The sequence below is a fragment of the Myxocyprinus asiaticus genome, chromosome 34 (genome assembly GCF_019703515.2).
Source record: "Myxocyprinus asiaticus isolate MX2 ecotype Aquarium Trade chromosome 34, UBuf_Myxa_2, whole genome shotgun sequence".
In the NCBI taxonomy this organism is placed as follows: domain Eukaryota; kingdom Metazoa; phylum Chordata; class Actinopteri; order Cypriniformes; family Catostomidae; genus Myxocyprinus; species Myxocyprinus asiaticus.
The window spans coordinates 35135408-35154899 of record NC_059377.1 but is presented as its reverse complement, the minus strand read 5'-3'; the positions used below and the strand labels follow the sequence as shown (position 1 = coordinate 35154899).

General features: G+C 43.9%; 1 protein-coding gene across 4 annotated transcripts in view; it reads left to right on the top strand.

Moving 5' to 3' along the window:
- Positions 1 to 19492, top strand: part of LOC127425596 (histone-lysine N-methyltransferase SETDB1-A-like) — a 42924-nt gene that overhangs the window by 786 nt on the left and 22646 nt on the right. The window contains exons 1-5 of one of the 4 annotated variants that reach the window (XM_051671737.1): positions 187 to 329; positions 1276 to 1729; positions 16179 to 16390; positions 16492 to 16517; positions 16627 to 18073. In XM_051671737.1, coding sequence (XP_051527697.1) covers positions 16204 to 16390; positions 16492 to 16517; positions 16627 to 18073 — 1660 coding nt within the window. In that variant the 5' untranslated portion in view covers positions 187 to 329; positions 1276 to 1729; positions 16179 to 16203. Of the gene's footprint in view, positions 1 to 128; positions 330 to 1275; positions 1730 to 15366; positions 15512 to 16178; positions 16391 to 16491; positions 16518 to 16626; positions 18074 to 19492 lie in introns of those variants that run through there. The other 3 variants (XM_051671738.1, XM_051671735.1, XM_051671736.1) reach the window with 3 other exon arrangements.

Genomic DNA, 19492 nt, shown 5'->3' with positions numbered 1-19492 from the left:
ACTGTGTGCAATGTAACAGTGGTTGTCTTTAAACTGTACCTAATTCTGTTTGACTTGGATTGAAAGTTTTTGTTACTTGGTCAGTGTTGTCTGAGCCAAAACTTCAATCTATCATGGTGCTCCAACAGTAAAGCGATGAGTGGTGGAAAGGATGAGGAGAACCTCCTGAGGATGACGAAGGAGGACCTGCAACGCTGGATACAGGCAGAGGTGGACAAAAACCCTCAGCTGATGGAGAGACGAGAGCAGCTGGGGCAAGTGGAGGAGTGGGTGAAGCAGAAGGAGAGAGAGTCCACCTACACCCGTCTGCTGTACAGCAATGCCTGCCAGTGAGTTCAGAAGATTGCTGTAGTGCTTTTTTGTGTGTGTGTGTAATGTATACGCATTAAATTGTAAACAATGGTTAGGATTTTGTCTAATGTAGATTAGGATAAAGTCAAAATTATCACAAATTATTTTCCTAATTTGAAGTTCAAATCTTAGTGACCATAACGTAATATGTTTTGATATATTTATGACATATCGTTGCTTACAGTAGAAGATCCAGATTCAAACTAGCCCCAAAGCAACATGGTACGTAGATGTTAAAATGATCCTCACAGAGCAACGTGACATGCTTACTTAGCTATAACATTATCTTTTCTTGTCTCTCAGGCTGAGTAATGCTTGAGACTGCCTGAAGGAGAGCAGCCGCAAGCAGTCAGAGATTCTATGCCGCAAGCAAATAAACCATAACAAATTATCTGAGAAAATATTGGCGGTAATTCTACTATCGGCGCGTTAATAATATTTTGATTTTCCCAGTTATCAGCGAATAATATATTGCCTACCAATATGTATTCCCTAATTGGAAGCGGATAGAATTTTTATTTTTTTCTAATTCAAACTGTAAACTCAAACTGTATACTGTGTTCTACTGTACATTAACCTTATACATTAACAACATGACATCAATTTCTGTGAAGCGCTTCTATGGGCGCAGAGCCAACAAAAGTGCCTCTGGTAAGAAACCTCTAAGTTTTTTTTCATTGAAACCTGTTTTGTAAAGAGTATATATATATACACACACACAAGTTATTTTGCATAACTTTCAACGTTAACACATCTGTGGGTCATTTCGCTTCATTTTAATATACATTTTGTTATATTTTATTTTGTTATCACCATACAATACGGTTCTATTAATTAACATTAGTAAATGCATTCCTGTATTTACTGTGCATTTAAAAAAAAAAAAAATGTTTTAACAATTAACAATTTTTATTGATTCCATAGATTTAAACAAACAGCACAAGAATACACAGAATCAACTTTGATCAATTATATTCCCCCCTCTCCCACCCGGCACCCAACATACATCCCAGTGGTCAAACATTGAATAACAACATACACACATATAAACAGACAGTCCAAAGAAAACACTTGATGACATAAAAAAAAAAAACACATAAAATTAACCAAAAAAAAAAAAAAAAGGGTTCCACATATTAATTAATTTACATGTATTTAATCAAAATTGTCCCTCTCCACTGCTCCTCACTGGCGACCTTCTAGGAAGGCCAGATAAGTGCCCTACTTCTTACCATAAGCACCCAAACTGTCCAGCCGTCTATGTGACATCTCTTCAAAAACCGCCACTCTGCCCAACTTGGTGCACCACTCATGAAATGAGGGCACACCAGCCGACTTCCATTCCCTAAGAATTACCTGCCTAATGATCATCACGCTGGTAAGGACCCAATTTTTTTATATGTTTGTTCATTATGTTAATACCCGCCCCATCACCCAAAATACAAAGTCTGGGGCAAAATAAAATCTGAGTGCTCAAGATCACACAGATAAAATTCTGAACCCTCGACCAAAACTCTTGAATCATAGCACAGAATTAAAAAACATGGGCTATGACCCCATCCTCCAGCTGACATCGGCAGCAAGTAGGTGTGTCTTTAAGGCCAAGCCCATACAATCTAGAGGGAGTCCAATAAAAACAATGCAGAATCTTAAATTGAATGAGGCACACCCTTGCATCCCTAGACATAGACTTTTTAAAAAATCCTACCCCATTCTCTATCTTCCAGCTCTAAATTCAAGTCTCTTTCCCATAACTTCTTAAGCGATGTTAAAACCCCGTCCCCTAGACTCTGAATTAGCCAGGAATAGTATGCTGAATCTTCATGACCTTTTCTAAAAGCAGCAAGCACCATCTCAAGAGTGTCTGCTGCTTTAGGGGGCTGCGTACTTCACCCAAAGGTGGTACAGAGTAGATGGTGCAGCTGTAAGTACCTGAAGAATTGAGATCTGGGAATCCCGAACCGCTTTATTATATTTTCAAAGGATCTCAATGCTCCATTTTCATACAGGTCACCCAGCGTAGCAACACCCTTCTCAATCCATTCTGTCCAGCAGAAAGGGGACTTGTTAATGCAATTTAGGGTTCAACCAAATACTTACGGCAACGTTTAAGTAACTGTCCAAATTGAACACGCGGGAAACTTTTGTCCACACTAAATGCATGTGCGAGAAAACGGGATGTGTCTTTACTTCTCGGGCAGCTTGGTAGAAAGACTTTGCAATGGCAAGATGGGGCAAGGACCTCCTGTTCAATAAAGAGCCAGGGAGGGGCTCTCTCAGGTGGAAGCGACCAATGTGCCAAATGTCTGAGACCAAAAGCATAATAGTAAAACGAAATCTTTGGGAGACCTAACCCACCTTTGTCAATTGGCCTATGTAACTTACTGGAATGCAACCGAGGGCGTTTATCATTCCAAATAAATGATTTAGCTATACTATCAAATTGTTTAAAATAAAAGAGGGGAACTTCAATGGAGAGAGACTGTAGTAGGTAGTTGAATTTTAGAATACAATTCATTTTTATAACATAAACCAGTCATAGATAAATGTAGTGAAGCCCACCTGTCCACATCACTCAAACTTTTTTTATTAAAGGATCAAAATTAACTAACTAAATCACTCGGATTTGTTGGAAATAAAATGCCCAAATACTTAATGCCCTGTTTGGGCCACTGGAAGGCACCCGGTTGAAAAGCCGTTACAGGGCAATACGCTGTCAGAGCCAAAGCTTCGGATTTAGACCAATTCACTCTGTATCCTGAGAACTTAGAAAAGGAATTAATAATTCTGTGGAGGCAAGGCATAGATCTAGTAGGGTCGGAGACGAATAATAAAATATCATCTGCATAAAGCAAAAGCTTATGCGTCACACCTCCCGCAACCACCCCTGGAAAATCATCATCATCCTTTCTTATCGTGGCTGCTAATGGTTCCAGGGCAAGACAGAACAATAAGGGGGAAAGAGGGCAACCCTGCCGGGTGCCCCTATCCAGAAGAAAATAATCTGAAATTAATCCATTCGTTTGAACCGCTGCTACCGGGTGTCTATAAAGTAACTTAATCCACCCAATAAAAGTATTCACAAACCCGTACATTTCCAAAATCTTAAAAAGATAATCCCATTCTACCATATCAAACGCCTTTTCGGTGTCAAGTGAGATGGCATCGACCGGAGTCTCATTTACCACTGCCCACATGACATTAATGAAATGCCTAATGTTATCAGAAGAGTAATGGCCCCAAATAAACAACACCTGATCTATATGTATAAGAGATGTCATAACTTAATCGGTTAGCCAGAATTTTTGACAGTATTTTAACATCTAGCTGGATCAGGGAAATTGGACAGTAACTTTATCACTCACTTGGATCTTTGTCCTTTTTAAGAATCAGACTGATCCGGGCTTGAGTCATGGTTGGTGGAAGCTTTCCATTCTTTAATGATTCCGTATAAACTTCTAGCAAAAGTGGAGCCAGTTCTGTAGCATATGATTTAAAAAATTCAGCTGCAAAGCCATCTGGCCCCAGAGCCTTGCCTGTAGGCAAGGCCTTAATTACCATGCCAAGCTCCTCCAAGGTTATCTCAGAATCAAGAGAATTATTTTACTCAGTCATCAGTTTGGGAAGTTCTAATGGTTCCACAAAGTTTCTAATATTCTCATCAGTAGACGAAGACGTGGAACTATAGAGATCAAGATAGAATTTTTTAAAAGCAATATTAATATCAGTGGCTGAGGTAAATATTTCACCACCAGCAGATTTTACTGAGGGAATGGTAGAAAAAGACTCTCTCTGTTTTATATATCTAGTCAGAAGTTTTCCTGCCTTGTCCCCCGACTCAAAGTATGACTGTCTTGCCCTGAATAGCCAAACTCCACCTTCCGCGACAAAATAGTATTATATCTGTATTTCAATCGGGTCACTTCTCTGAGGCCATTAGATGACATTCTGCACTTCAGCTCTGCCGCGGCACTTTTAATATTCCCTTCCAATTCCACGAGTTCTTGTGCTTTGGAATTTTGGTGAATGAGGCATACTGTATGAGAACTGCCTTGAGTGCCTCCCAAGCCACAGCCACAGAGGATACTGAGGACCAGTTGGTCTCCATATAGACATTGATTTCAGCCTTTAGCATTTGTTGGAATTCAGGATTTTGCAAAAGGGATACATTAAAGCACTAACTTTATGATTTCCTTTTCTCCGTATGTGACAACAACTCTAAACACACCAAGGCGTGATCTGAGACTAAAATGTTTCCAATTGAGCAATCAGCAACAGATGAAATGAGGGACTTATATAACAAAACAAAAAACATCTGTTCTAGACTAAATCTTATGGACTGATGAAAAAAATGTATAGTCCCTCCCAGATTGGTTCAAATGTCTCCAAATATCTGTAAGACCAAGATTTTTACACATCCTGTGAAGCGTCAATGTTGCTCTAGGGGGATTGCATGCTTTTGCTTCACTATGATCAAGGACTGAGTCCATCGAAAGATTAAAGTCTCCTCCCAATATTATATCATGAGGGGTGCCAGCGGCTTGCAACATCCCTTCAAGATCTATAAAAAAGCACTGATCATCAACGTTAGGTGCATAAATAGCCAAAATAAGACTTTGCCCCTGAATTTCAGCTAAAACAATAATGACTCTTCCTAATTTCTTTAATCTGTTTGAGACGTTTGAATTGTAGATATTTACTTATCTTCCCACATTTTTCAGCTTCCTGCGGAGAAAGATGCGATTCTTGAAGAAACACTATATAATATTTCTTACACTTAAGAAGAGACATAACCTTCCTTCTTTTTATGGGGTGCCCCAACCCATTCACATTCCACATGGAGAGAGACAATCCACTCATATTAACTTTTGACATATAAGAAAAAATAGATTGTGTGTCAAAAACAAGATTATAAAGACCACATTTCATCATTAGTGCAACAATCAAACCCCAAACATCCCCTAGGAAAAAAAAAAAAAAACGTGCGCATTAACCCACGCACGACAGCGCCAACTGGCGTCCATCCCTCCAAACACAAACAGTCTATGCACGCCTACGAGGACCCCGCGACAGCCTTGCCATCGGATTGCTCAAGTCCGGTGTTTCTATACAAAATTACATGGCAAAAGATAATCTATAAAACAAACTCCAGCCATTAGGTGGAATAAACGCAAAGAGCATGTAGATTCATCCTTAAAACTGTCCTGAAGGTGTGTTACTCTACAAAAGAAACTCCAGCTGATAGGCAGAACCAGCACAAAAAAAGCACGCAGGTTCCTCAAACAGTCAAGCAAATGTTCAGTGAGCCGGTCCACTCGGCTGCAGCATGAGTGCAAGCAAATTACTTTACTCACTCCAATGACTTTGCAAGAAATACTCCATAAAACAAACTCCAGCCGCTAGGTGGACTAAGCATAAAGAGCGTGTAGATTCATCCATAAGACTGTCCTGAAGGTGTGTTACTCTACAAAATGAACTCCAGCCGCTAGGCGGAACCATCACAAAGCACGCAGATTCCTCAAACAGTCAAGCGAATGTTCAGTGAGCCGGTCCACTCGTACAACAAGATGATTTACTCCACTGACTTTATGAAGGACATCACTTGCTGTGGGCATGTGAATGTTTTATGGTCATCCTTAGCATCTATTCTCAATTTGTCTGGAAATATCAGTGCAAAAGCGACCTTCCGTTGATGTAAAAGTTTCTTGCATTCCTTGAATCGATCACATTTCTCTCTTGTGGAGTTCGCAGTCTGGGAGCAAGAAAATGCTGTGGTTCTTCCAAGAAAGCCTTCCTTTACTCCTCGTGTAACACAAGATCTTTATCGGATGATTTGGCCAGAATTGATCGGGGCTGGTCTCCCTCCGCTGATCGCTGAGCAGGAACCCTGTGAGCTCGCTCGATTTCCAGCTTGTGGCCTGCTATGTCGAGCAGATTCGGAAAGAGCCCATCCAGGAATTTCACCATATCCTGTCCCTCTACTCCCTCCGGGACTCCTACGATATGGACGTTATTCCACCTTGGTTGCTAGTAGATTATCCCCCACTCTTTTAACCACGTCAGTGAACTTCGCCTCCATGGCGGTGATCGATCGACGGATCACAGCAAGATCCTCCAAGTCAGCAACAACCTTCTTCAGCATTGCCGACATGTTCAGCATCTCCCGCTGCATTTCCCGCACCTCCCCGACCAAATCGACTCCCAGGCCTGCTCGGGGGCGTCAGCTTGTGCACGTAAGTGTCTTTTAATGTCTCCAGAGCCTGAGGATTTTGAATTCTTTGATATATTGTCCTCCTAGAACAGTTATGGAACAGAGTGTATTGAATCTATCTGGTTTATGTCTGTGGCAGCGGGGGCGTGTTCAAGCGTACGTCCGGAGAGAGAGAAAGCGGTAGGGGCCCTTGCACCTGAGCTAGATTATGTTTAACACCTGTCTCTAATTCCAGTGAGCAGGGGGAGAGCGGCATATAAACAGCCACGCCACCAGCAACCGAGAGAGAGAGAGACTGGCACAAGGAAGGCCACGGTGCTACAGAAGCTGTTGTGTTTGTGTTTGTGAAGCTAAAGTGTTTAAATAACTCCGTGCCTGTGAGGCTGTTGAGTCTGTGAAACTGTAAGCATCAATGTGGCCAAATTAAACGCATACCTGAACCTGGAAACCTCGCTTCCCTGTTCTCCTTTCCACTGAATAGTGTTACACTGGTGCCGAAACCCAGGATTAAAACTGAAGTACGCCCCATGGAGTCCTCCCAGGTGGCCGAGATCCTCCAGTCCCTCGCCAGTTTGCAACAATCCCACCAGCAATCAATGCTTGAGCTACGTCAAGACCAGGAACGGCGCTTCTTTGAGGTCCTACGGGCTCAAGCAGAGGACTGGCTTGCAATCTGGAGCCTCCTTGGCCAGGAGAAAGAGAGAGCCGTGACCCCGGACCACTGCAGCCAACTGCCTCCCCCACACTCCTGAAGATGGGAGCTGACGACGATGCCGAGGCTTTCGTCGATTTGTTTGAGAGAGCCGCGGAAATCTGGGGCTGGCCGTGTGATCAGTGGGCGGCCAGACTTCTCCCTTTGCTGTCCGGGGAAGCTCAGCTTGCCGCCCAACAGTTGCCGGCGAATAATCTCCTGGCCTATGACGACCTGAAAAAGTCCATCCTGCAGCGGGTGGGTCATAGCCCGGAAGAGTATCACCAGCTGTTCCGGACCTTAAAGCTGGAGAAGACCGACTGCCCGTTTGCTTTTCCCAACGGCTCCGAGACGTGTGCCGGAAATGGCTGCTGGCGGGGAATTGTGACGTTGCGGGAATTATCAACCAGGTGGCACTGGAGCAGCTGATCCATCGACTGCCAAGAGGAACGGCGGAGTGGGTCCAGTGCCACCGGCCAGTGTCGCTGGAGGAAGCCGTTCATCTGGCGGAGGACAATTTGGCGCCGTTCCAAGAGGGCGGAAGAGCCCTCCCACTTTCTTCCCCCTCTCCTTCTCTCTCTCACTCTGCTCTCTTCCCAGAGCCCGTTCCTGCCCCGCGGAGGAGAGGAGTCCTGCCACCGAAGCCATTTCCTCGTGTGTGGGGTTTCCCGTCGTCCACGGCAGCAAAAGTGCCCCGCCGCTCTCCCCTCATGTGGAAGTGCCGGCCGACGCAGGTGCGGGCGTGGCACCTGGGCCGGCCTGCTTGAGTTGTGGGGACCCGGGACACTTCCGGGATCAGTGCCCTCAGTGCCCAAGAATTGCATCTCAGTGACACTCCGCAGACTGCCCCCGATCGGGCTGGAGCGTACCGGATACCGGTAAGAATCAAGAGAGGTACTCATCAAGCATTGGTGGACACGGGTTGTAATCAAACCACTATCCACCAATACTTGGTTCAACGCAAGGCTTTGGGCACAGCTAAAACAGTGAGGATGAAGTGTGTGCATGGGGATATTCACAACTACCCGCTGGTGACCCTTGTTATTACATTTCGGGGAACAAAACATAGAGTGGAGGCCGCGGTTAGTTGCCGCCTCACCCATCCGCTGATTTTGGGGGCTAATTGGCCGGAGTTTAGAAATGTATTAACGGGAATATGCACGGATGGGTCCTGCACCAAAGCCACGAGATGTGAGATGTGTGATGCTCTGGAAGGGGAGGCGGAGCCAGGGCCATCTTCGTCAGCTCCACATCAGGATGACGTGCGGGGGGAAGAGGCTGCAGTCCCTCCCATCCTCCGGGAATTTCCCAAAGGGGATTTCCCTTTGGAGCAGTCGCAAGACGAAACCCTTAAGCATGCCTTTGACCAAGTAAGAGTGATCGATGGTCAACAACTCCAGCCGGGGGTCGCCCTTTATTCGCAATTATAAACGAGCGGTTGTATAGAGTGACGCAGGATGCTCAAAGGAAGATACAACCCAGCTCCTAATACCACGGAGCCGTCGGGAAATAGTGTTCCAGGCAGCTCATTATAATCCCATGGCGGGTCATCTAGGGGAAAGGAAAACGCTGAACCGTCTAATAGCTCGTTTTTATTGGCCGGGCATTGGCGGCGATGTCTGCAGGTGGTGTGCGGCATGCCGCGAATGCCAGCTGGTGAATCCACCGGCCACCCCAAAAGCACCATTGCGTCCCCTTCCGTTGATCGAGGTCCCCTTTGAAAGAATTGGAATGGACCTCGTCGGGCCATTAGAGCAGTCTGCACGCGGACATCGCTTTGTATTAGTCCTAGTGGACTATGCAATGCAATATCCGGAAGCAGTGCCTCTGTGCAACATCTCAGCACGCAGTGTTGTGGAGGCACTCTTCAAAATAATCTCCCTGGTGGGGATTCCGAAAGAAATCCTCACCGATCAAGGCACAACCTTTGTCACGAACACTACGAGAGCTTTACGAATTATTGGGCATCAAATCAATCCGCACCAGCATCTATCATCCACAAACAGATGGCCTGGTGGAGCGATTTAATAAAACCCTTAAAAATATGATTCGTAAGTTCGTACACGAAGATGCTAGAAATTGGGACAAATGGCTCGATCCCCTGTTATTCGCAGTACGAGAGGTCCCGCAAGCCTCCACTGGGTTTTCCCCGTTCGAGCTACTATACGGGCGGCGTCCCCATGGCGTGCTTGATGTTATGCGCGAAGCTTGGGAGGAGGGTCCTTCAAACAGTAAGAATGAAATTCAATATGTTCTTGATCTTAGAACAAAACTCCACACCTTTGGACAACTAACACAGGAGAATTTGCTCCAAGCTCAAGAACGACAGTGCCGACTGTATGACAGGGGAACTCGGCTATGGGAATTTGCACCGGGAGATAAGGTACTCGTATTCCCACATCGAGCTCCAAATTACTCGCCAAGTGGCAAGGACCCTTTGAGGTCACACGGCGAGTGGGGGATCTCGATTATGAGGCAAAGCGAACCGTAGAGGGGGCGCATGTCAAATATACCACCTCAACCTCCTGAAATTGTGGAGCGAGGCGGTCCCTGTGACGTTGGCTACGGTAGTCCCGGAGAGGGCGGAGCTCGGGCCAGAGGTGAACACAAAACACAATCATTTCACCCCAGTCACTTGCGGAGACCACCTCTCACCGTATCAACTCGCAGAGGTTGCCAAGTTGCAGAAGGAGTTTGCAGACGTGTTTTCCCCTCTACCAGGTCGTACGAACCTCATACAGCACCACATCGAGACCAAGCCAGGGGTGGTGGTACGTAGCCATCCCTACCGATTGCCCGAGCACAAAAAGAAAATTGTCCGGGAAGAATTGGATGCTATGCTCGATATGGGGGTAATAGAGGAATCCCACAGCGATTGGTCCAGCCCAGTTGTTCTAGTTCCTAAGAGTGACGGGTCTGTACGATTCTGTGTGGATTATAGAAAAGTCAACGCGGTGTCTAACTTTGATGCATACCCAATGCCTCGCGTTGATGAATTGCTCGATTTTATTCCATGCTGGATTTGACCAAGGGTTATTGGCAGATCCCCTTGACACCAATTTCCCGTGAAAAAATGGCTTTCTCCACACCATTCGGATTACACCAATTTGTGACGCTTCCGTTCGGTTTGTTTGGAGCCCCGGTTACGTTTCAGCGTCTCATGGACCGAATCCTCAGACCGCATTCGGCCTACGCCGCTGCATACTTGGATGACATCATCATTTACAGCAATGATTGGCAGCGGCACATGCAACATCTGAGGGTGGTTATGAGATTGCTGCGACGAGCCGGACTCACAGCAAACCCCAAGAAGTGCACGATTGGACGGGTGGAGGTACGGTATCTGGGGTTCCACTTGGGCCACGGGCAGGTGCGTCCCCAAATTGACAAGACTGCGCCGATTGCGGCCTGCCCAAGACCAAAAAGGGGGTGACAGTTCCTGGGGCTGGCTGGCTATTATAGGAGATTAGTGTCTAAGTATTCAGACGTTACCAGCCCCCTGACTTATCTCACTAAAAAGGGAGCTCCAGACCCGGTCCAGTGGACGGAGCAGTGTCAACAGGCATTTTTGCAAGTGAAAGCCGCACTTTGCGGGGGGCCACTCTTACATTCACCTGATATCTCTCTCCCTTTTGTCTTGCAGATGGACGCTTCAGACGGGGCTGGGGGCCATACTCTCGCAGGTGGTGGAGGGGGAGGAGCGCCCGGTGCTGTACATTAGCCATAAGCTCTCGTTGAGAGAGACTAAGTACAGCACCGTGGAAAAGGAGTGTCTCGCCATCAAGTGGGCGGTCCTCACTCTCCGATACTACCTGTTGGGGCGGGCCTTCACCCTCTGCTTGGATCACGTCCCGCTCCAATGGCTCCACCGCATGAAAGATACCAACGCGCGGAGCACCTGTTGGTATCTGGCTCTTCAGCCGTTTAAGTTCAAGGTGGTCCACAGACCAGGAGCGCAGATGGCTGTTGCCGACTTCCTTTCCAGAAATTGGGGGGTGAGTGGTAGGCAGGCCGGATGCCTCCCCGGCCTGAGTTGGGCGGTGGGGATATGTGGCAGCGGGAGCGTGTTCAAGCGTCCGTCCGGAGAGAGAGAAAGCGGTAAGGGCGCTTGCACCTGAGCTAGATTATGTTTAACACCTGTCTCAAATTCCAGTGAGCAGGGGGAGAGCGGCATATAAATAGCCATGCCGCCAGCAACCGAGAGAGAGAGAGACTGGCACAAGGAAGGCCACGGTGCTACAGAAGATGTTGTGTTTATTGTGTTTGTGAAGCTAAAGTGTTTAAGTAACTATTTGCCTGTGAAGCTGATGTGTTTAAATAACTCCGTGCCTGTGAGACTGTTGAGTCTGTGAAACTGTAAGCATCAAGGTGGCCAAATTAAACGCATACCTGAACCTGGAAACCTCGCTTCCCTGTTCTTCTTTCCACTGAACAGTGTTACAATGTCATAAAAAGTATTAAAACTAGCAAAGTGCACTGAGCTCGCCGTTCACACATCTGATCCTCGCATGGCATCACGTGACTCACCTGTGCGTTTTCATATTGAAAATCAATGGGTTCATCCAAAAGCTGAAAAATGTTGCTTTCAAAGACTTTATATGGAGTAAGGATGAAAATAAGGTGCATTTCAAATAGGGCTGCAACTAACGATTATTTTGATAATCAGTTAATCAAACGATTATTAAAACGATTATTGCAACGATTAATCATTATTTCTTAACCGATTATTCAGCTTGTGCCCCAACTTAAAAGGTTGCATTAAATGTGCTTACCTCTAAATGACATTCACTGAATTAAAGGGAAAAAATACTTTAAGTTTAATTCAGTATTGAAATTCACTGTGTTTTTGTCTTGTTTTCCATTTAAAATTGTCTAAACATCCTTAAAACAGGATACATTTACTTGAAGCAACATATAAGGTATTTAGAATTGCTTTAAGGGAAGGTATCTTAAATAAGTGTATTTTGTATATTAGTGTATTTTTTCACTTGGTTATACTTCTGCGAGTGCAGTAAAGACAAAATATACTTATTTTCAAGATCTGTTCTCTAAAAGCAAGTCTATATATCTTATATGCTGCTGCTCAGGTGAATGCATCTTTTTTGGGGGGGGGCAAAATCAAAAGTAACAGTCAGTATCTGGTGTGGCCGCCAGCTGCATTAAGTACTGCAGTGCATCTTCTCATGGACTGCACCAGATTTGCCAGTTCTTGCTGTGAGATGTTACCCCACTCTTCCACCAAGGCACTTGCAAATTCCCGGACATTTCTGGGGGAATGGCCCTAGCCCTCACCCTCCGATCCAACAGGTCCCAGACGTGCTCAATGGGATTGAGATCCGGGCTCTTCCCTGGCCATGGCAGAACACTGACATTCCTGTCTTGCAGGCCCGCGACACTTCAGTGAAGAGCACTTTTTGCCAGTCCTGTCTGTTCCAGCGAAGGCGGGTTTGTGCCCATAGGCGACGTTGTTGCCGGTGATGTCTGGTAATGACTTGCCTTTACAACAGGCCTACAAGCCTTCAGTCCAGCCTATTGCGGACAGTCTGAGCACTGATGGAGGGGTTGTGCATTCCTGATGTAGCTTGGGCAGTTGTTGTTGCCATTCTGTACCTGTCCCGCAGGTGTGATATTCGGATGTACCGATCCTGTGCAGGTGTTGTTACACGTGGTCTGCCACTGCGAGCTGTGATCAGCTGTCCTTCCTGTCTCCCTGTAGTGCATCTCACAGTACGGACATTGCAATTTATTGCCCTGGCCACATCTGCAGTCCTCATGCCTCCATGCAGCATGCCAAAGGCATGTTCACGCAGATGAGCAGGGACCATGGGCATCTTTCTTTTGGTGTTTTTCAGAGTCGGTATAAAGGTCTCTTTAGTATCCTAAGTTTTTATAACTGTGACCATAATTGCCTACCGTCTGTATGCTGTTAGTGTCTTAATGACCGTTCCACAGATGCATGTTCATTAATTGTTTATGGTTCATTGATCAAGCATGGAAAACATTGTTTAAACCCTTTACAATAAAGATTTGTAAAGATATTTGGATACTTTTACAGTGTCCTGAAAAAGGGACATTTCTTTTTTTTCTTTTTTTTGCTGAGTTTATAATACGATTCAATAAGCCGCGAGCTATCATGTTATAATATAATCGAGTGCGCTGCAGCAAGCGCGCGCACTCGAGGGATGAGCGTCCCCGCGACAGAGTGTGCATCAGCCGGATGCAGTTTCAATCTCTCCCCCTTAGATCGGGACATTCGCGCAACTCATTGAAGGGGCACTGACCGCAGAGAGAAATGCCAGTTTCGGAGTTTGTAGTTATTTACATGTTCAGCTTCCGTATTATTTGAACTTTAATAAAGCTATAACGCATTAAATATAATTGCATTTAAGATGTAACGCTGGGGTGTTTCCTATAAAGACGCTCGACACAAGTTTTGCTTATGCGGCTCCGCATATTCCACAACAAGAGTGCTTCTGTATTTACTTATTTTGTATTTTTGTATAATTCCCTCACTTTGCAATCTAAATCACCTAAAGCTGTTTGGAAAGTTTAGTGTGCATCTGGACTGTGAGCTGTGTAATTCTTCCTCTCCTCAATCAGGCGTGAGCTGCAGTGCTGCTCTCGCGCAACATCATTAAAGTTTAATGTGATCTCATGTTATGTAAAATGAGATCAAACGACTATTCGACATTGAAAATATTTGTCAACAATTTTTTAATGTTGAAGTTGTCAATAACATTGACTAATTGTTTCAGCCCTAATTTAAAACTGTTCTGAGACCAGTGCAGATAGATGTAGGGGTGGGTCTAAATGGGCTGCTCAAAACAAACAGGAATTTTTATAGTGTCAGATTTTACAGTTTTTGAGAAAATTAATCTATGTATGGCTTTCTTACAGTTGTCTCTGCATATTAAGCTGGGATAGAAGAAAGTATTTGAACACCGAAAGTTACATCAGCTTTAGGTTTTTACATTAGAGCAAAAATGTATATACAGTTGAAGTCCAAAGTTTACATACACCTTAGCCAAATACATTTAAACTCAAACAATTAAAATAAACCCATAATTCCTGACATTTAATCGTAGAAAAAATTCCCTGTCTTAGGTCAGTTAGGATCACTGCTTTATTTTAAGAATGTGAAATGTCAGAATGATAGTAAAGAGAATGATTTATTTCAGCTCTTATTTATTTCATCACATTCCCAGTGGGTCAGAAGTTTACATACACTTTGTTAGTATTTGGTAGCATTGCCTTTAAATAGTTTAACTTGGGTCAAACATTTTGGGTAGCCTTCCACAGACTTCTCACAATATGTTGTTGGAATTTTGGCCCATTCATCCTGACAGAACTGGTGTAACTTAGTCAGGTTTGTAGGCCTCCTTGCTCGCACACACTTTTTCAGTTCTGCCCACAACTTTTCTATTGGATTGAGGTTAGGGCTTTGTGATGGCCACTCCAATACCTTGACTTCGTTGTCCTTAAGCCATTTTGCTACAACTTTGAAGGTATGCTTGGGGTCATTGTCCATTTGGAAGACCCATTTGCGATCAAGCTTTAACTTACTGGCTGATGTCTTGATCCACATAATTTTCCTTCCTCATAATGCCATCTATTTTGTGAAGTGCACCAGTCCCTCCTGCAGCAAAGCACCCCCACAACATGATGTTGCCACCCACATGCTTCACGGTTGGGATGGTGTTCTTCGGCTTGCAAGCCTCACTCTTTTTCCTCCAAGCATAAAGATGGTCATTATGGCCAAACAGTTCAATATTTGCTTCATCAGACCACAGGACATTTCTCCAGAAAGTAAGATTTCATCCCCATGTGCACTTGCAAACTGTAGTCTGGCGGTTTTGGAGTAGAGGCTTCTTCCTTGCTAAGCAGCCTTTCAGGTTATGTCGATATAGGACTCATTTTACTGTGGCTATAGATACTTGTCTACCTGTTTCCTCCAGCATCTTCACAAGGTCCTTTGCTGTTGTTCTGGGATTGATTTGCACTTTTCGCACCAAACTACGTTCATCTCTAGGAGACAGAATGCATCATCTTCCTGAGCGGTATGATGGCTGCGTGGTCCCATGGTGTTTATACTTGCGTACTTTTGTTTGTACAGATGAACTTGGTACCTTCAGGCATTTGGAAATTGCTCCCAAAGATGAACCAGACTTGTGGAGGTCCACAGTTTTTTTTTTCTGAGGTCTTGGCTGATTTCTTTTGATTTTCCCATGATGTCAAGCAAAGAGGCACTGAGTTTGAAGGTAGGCCTTAAAATACATCCACAGGTACACCTCCAATTGACTCCAATTAGCCTATCAGAAGCTAATTGGCTAATTGTCTAAAGGCTTGATCTCATTTTCTGGAATTTTCCAAGCTGCTGAAAGGCACAGTTAACTTAGTGTATATAAACTTCTGACCCACTGGAATTGTGATATAGTCAATTAAAAGTGAAACAATCTGTCTGTAAACAATTGTTGGAAAAATTACTCATGTCATGCACAAAGTAGATGTCCCAAAAGACTTGCCAAAACTAAAGATTACTAATAGTAAATCTGTAGAGTGGTTAAAAAACAAGTTTTAATGACTTCAACCTAAGTGTAAGTAAACTTCTGACTTCAACTGTATTATTAACATCTGCATTCAAACCAGTCATCATCTATAACTATATATATATCTATCTATCTATCTCAAGCTAATCAGCCAAGGTATCAGCAAAGATTTCTATCAGTGCATCCCTTATTTGAATTTGAATTATTACGTATATTAGTTTTACATTGATTGTGTTTTCAGTTGCTCCATGCTTTTCAGAAATATCAATGTAGAGAGATATTGCAAATAAATATTATAATATATATAGATATTAGTCCATACTTTACTATAACCATCTTCTCATTGTCTCTGATTGGCTGTATGTGGTGTCTATGTCAGATCAGTCCTTGAGTGTGAGTCGGTGATGAAAGGTCTTTATGGAATGTTGGGATTGGAGTACAAAGACGTGGACTCGGAGGAGGAAGGAGAAGAGGTCAAAGAATCACAGGATGTCATTCATATCACAGATGATGACGAGGAGGATGGAGAGGATAATACTGGCCATGATGAAGATGAGGATGATGATGATCTTGTTGTCATTGATCTGGGTGGTAAGAGACATATATGATGAAAAGTGCTTTGAAGTGTTGTTTGGGAAAATCTGTACCATTTTGTGCTCTTGATTTGACTGGTTTCTCTCTTACACTTGCAGCTACCAAAGAAACCTTGGAACCAATGGTGAGGATATGAACTGAAAAAATCACACACACACGTCAATATATACACTGTGCCATGTGCACTCTCTTATTTCTTGCTTGCTTTCCTTGCTTGATTTTCTGTTTTTCAGCTTGAAAAGGTGACTGTGGCCATGCAGAAGTCCTCCAGACTGGTTCAGGACTTAGTCCAAATGGTGAAGAAATCTTCCTCCATAAACACTGAATCATCATCAGATATCACCTCCAGACCCTCATCAACCTCGACCCCTGAGATCAGCCGTTTTGAGTCTGTTACACCTACGCATTCTTCCCCACCAATTAACCAGACAAAACAAAGCCTGGAACTAACAGACAACTCCTTTGCAATAATTAAGACGGAATCTCTATGTCCTTCTAAATTGTCCTTGTTCCCAATTAATTCAGGACAGTGTAAAGATATTAGAGGTCCTAATTCAGATTCCACAGCAACGATTAAGACTGAAACTCAGTTGACAGCATTAACCTCTCCTGAAATGACTTCGCTTCAGAGCAGTTCAAAACAACACAAAACTATTAAGACTGAATCTCAGTTGATGGAATTGACTCCTTCCGAACCAAGCAGTTCAAAACAATACAAAAATATCGGCAGTCATAATTCGCCATCCATAGCATCAATTAAGACTGAATCTCAATTAACAGCAATGACTCCTTTCGAACTATCATCAATTCCAAGCAGTTCAGATCAATGCAAATCTATTGCCATGGAAAATTGGTCATCCATGGCAATGATTAAGACTGAACCTCAATTGACAGAAGTAACTCCTGAAATGTCTTTTCTTCCAAGCGATTCTGAACAATTTGAAACAATTCCCAGTTGTATTTTGGACTCAAAGGTAAAAATTAAAACAGAACCTCAATTGACCTCCAAAATGCCTTTGCTTCCAATCAAACCAGAACAACCCCATACTACTGCCAGTCATAATACAGCATCCATAGCAACAAATGAGATTGATCCTCAACAAGCAGAAAAGACCCCTTCTGAAATGTCTTCACCTCCAAATGGTTCAGAACAACACAAAATTATTGCTATTCAGAATTCGGATTCCACAGCATCCGCATTCCACACTGATCCTCAATCGACACAGGTGACTCCTTCCGAAAACTCTTTGCTGCCAAGCAGTTCTAAACAACCAAAAACTATTGCCAGTGATAAATTGGCTTCTATGGACAAGAAGACGAAAAAAGCGACAAAAAGGAAGAAATCTGCCAAATCCTCTGCGTCCTCGACAAGTGCCACGACCAGGCTGAGATCTTCAACAGCTGCTGCATCCAACACCAACAGTCCTATTTCACAATCTGAAACATCAAGTACACCCTCACCTGTAGAAAGTAATGCAGAATCAACTGACATAGAGGAGCCTGAAAGCCCTACAAACTCTGATGATTCATCGGATCCATCATGGTTTCCTGATTCACCATCATCCTTACGATCATCTACAAATACGTTTACCAAAAAAACAACCAGCAAAGCTGTAACTGGCTCATCTTCAAGCTGCTTTTCACCTGCTGCTTCTATTGAATCTTCAGATGCTATACAAGGTAAGCTTTACTTATAGTTCAGGATTGTCTTTCCTAGATTTTGCATCTGTCCAGAGATGTAGTGACCTGCCTCTTGCATACATATGCAGCTGCCTTCTATGGCAGCATCCTTACTGAAACTGAGCCCATAAGTGACTGATTTGTAACTCTCTACGTAGGGAGCAACTCGCGCCAAACAAACAGCGCGCTGCTTGTGAAGCGAACCAGAGAATCAAAACTTGCAAATGATTTCACTAAAGGTGACGCTACAGGAACAATGTGAAAATCTAATGAGCTTGAATATACATAAAATAGTTATTTTTACCGAAAATAGTTTTTCAAATTTTTTTTTTTTTATCAAATCTTTTCAGTATTGAATTCACTTAAGATTTACTTTTTTTTTTTTTTTTTTTAGTTGCCCAAAAATGGACTAGTCATTTGGTGATGTAACTCTGCTGAAGATCTGTGTGAAGATGGGGGTCAGCTGGTAAGCACAGGATTTTAGACAAGTGGTTGAAACACCATCTGGGCCCTGTGCTTTTCTTGTCTTCTGTTTCCGGAAGACCTGGCACACATCATCTTCACAGATCTTAAGTGCATGTTGAGTAGCAGAAGAGGGGAGGAGGGTGGTGGTAGGAGGTGTAAATGTTTGTGTGCCGTGAAGGTCGGAGGGGGTGTGGGTTGTGTGACTGGGTTTTTCAAATCTACATTAAAACACATTCAAGTCATTAGCCAGATGTTGATTCCCTACAGTTTTGGGGGATGGTGTCTTGTAGTTGGTAAAGCCTTTCAGGCCTCTACACTGATGCAGGGTCATTAGCTGAAAACTGTTTTTTCAGCTTTTCAGAATAGCTTCTGTTAGCCACTCTAATCTCCTTTGTCAGTCGGTATTTAGCCTGATTGTACAAGATTTTATCCCCACTTCTGTAGGCATCCTCTTTGGCCTGTAAACCATGGTTTGTCGTTGTTGTATGTTTAATAAGTCCTAGTAGGAATGCACATGTCCTCACAGAAACTGATATATGATGTCACAGTATCTGTGAACTTGTCCAGGTCTGTGGCTGCAGCTTCAAAAACACTCCAATCAGTGCAGTCAAAGCAGGCTTGTAGTGCCAGCTCTGCTTCATTGGTCTGTCTTTTTACAGTCTTTACTGCAGGTTTAGCTGATTTTAGTTTCTGCCTGTAGGTCGGAAGAAGATGAACCAGACAGTGATCAGAGATTTCTAAAGCTGCACGTGGGACAGAGCGATTTGCATCCTTTATTGTTGTGTAGCAATGATCCAGTGCATTTCTGTCTCTGGTGGGGCATGTAATGTGCTGTCTGTATTTAGGCAGTTCACGTGTGAGATTTGCCTTGTTAAAATCTCCAAGAATAATAATAAATGAGTCCGAGTATTGCTGTAAAGCACAACCACTACAACCATACACATTCAGATGGAT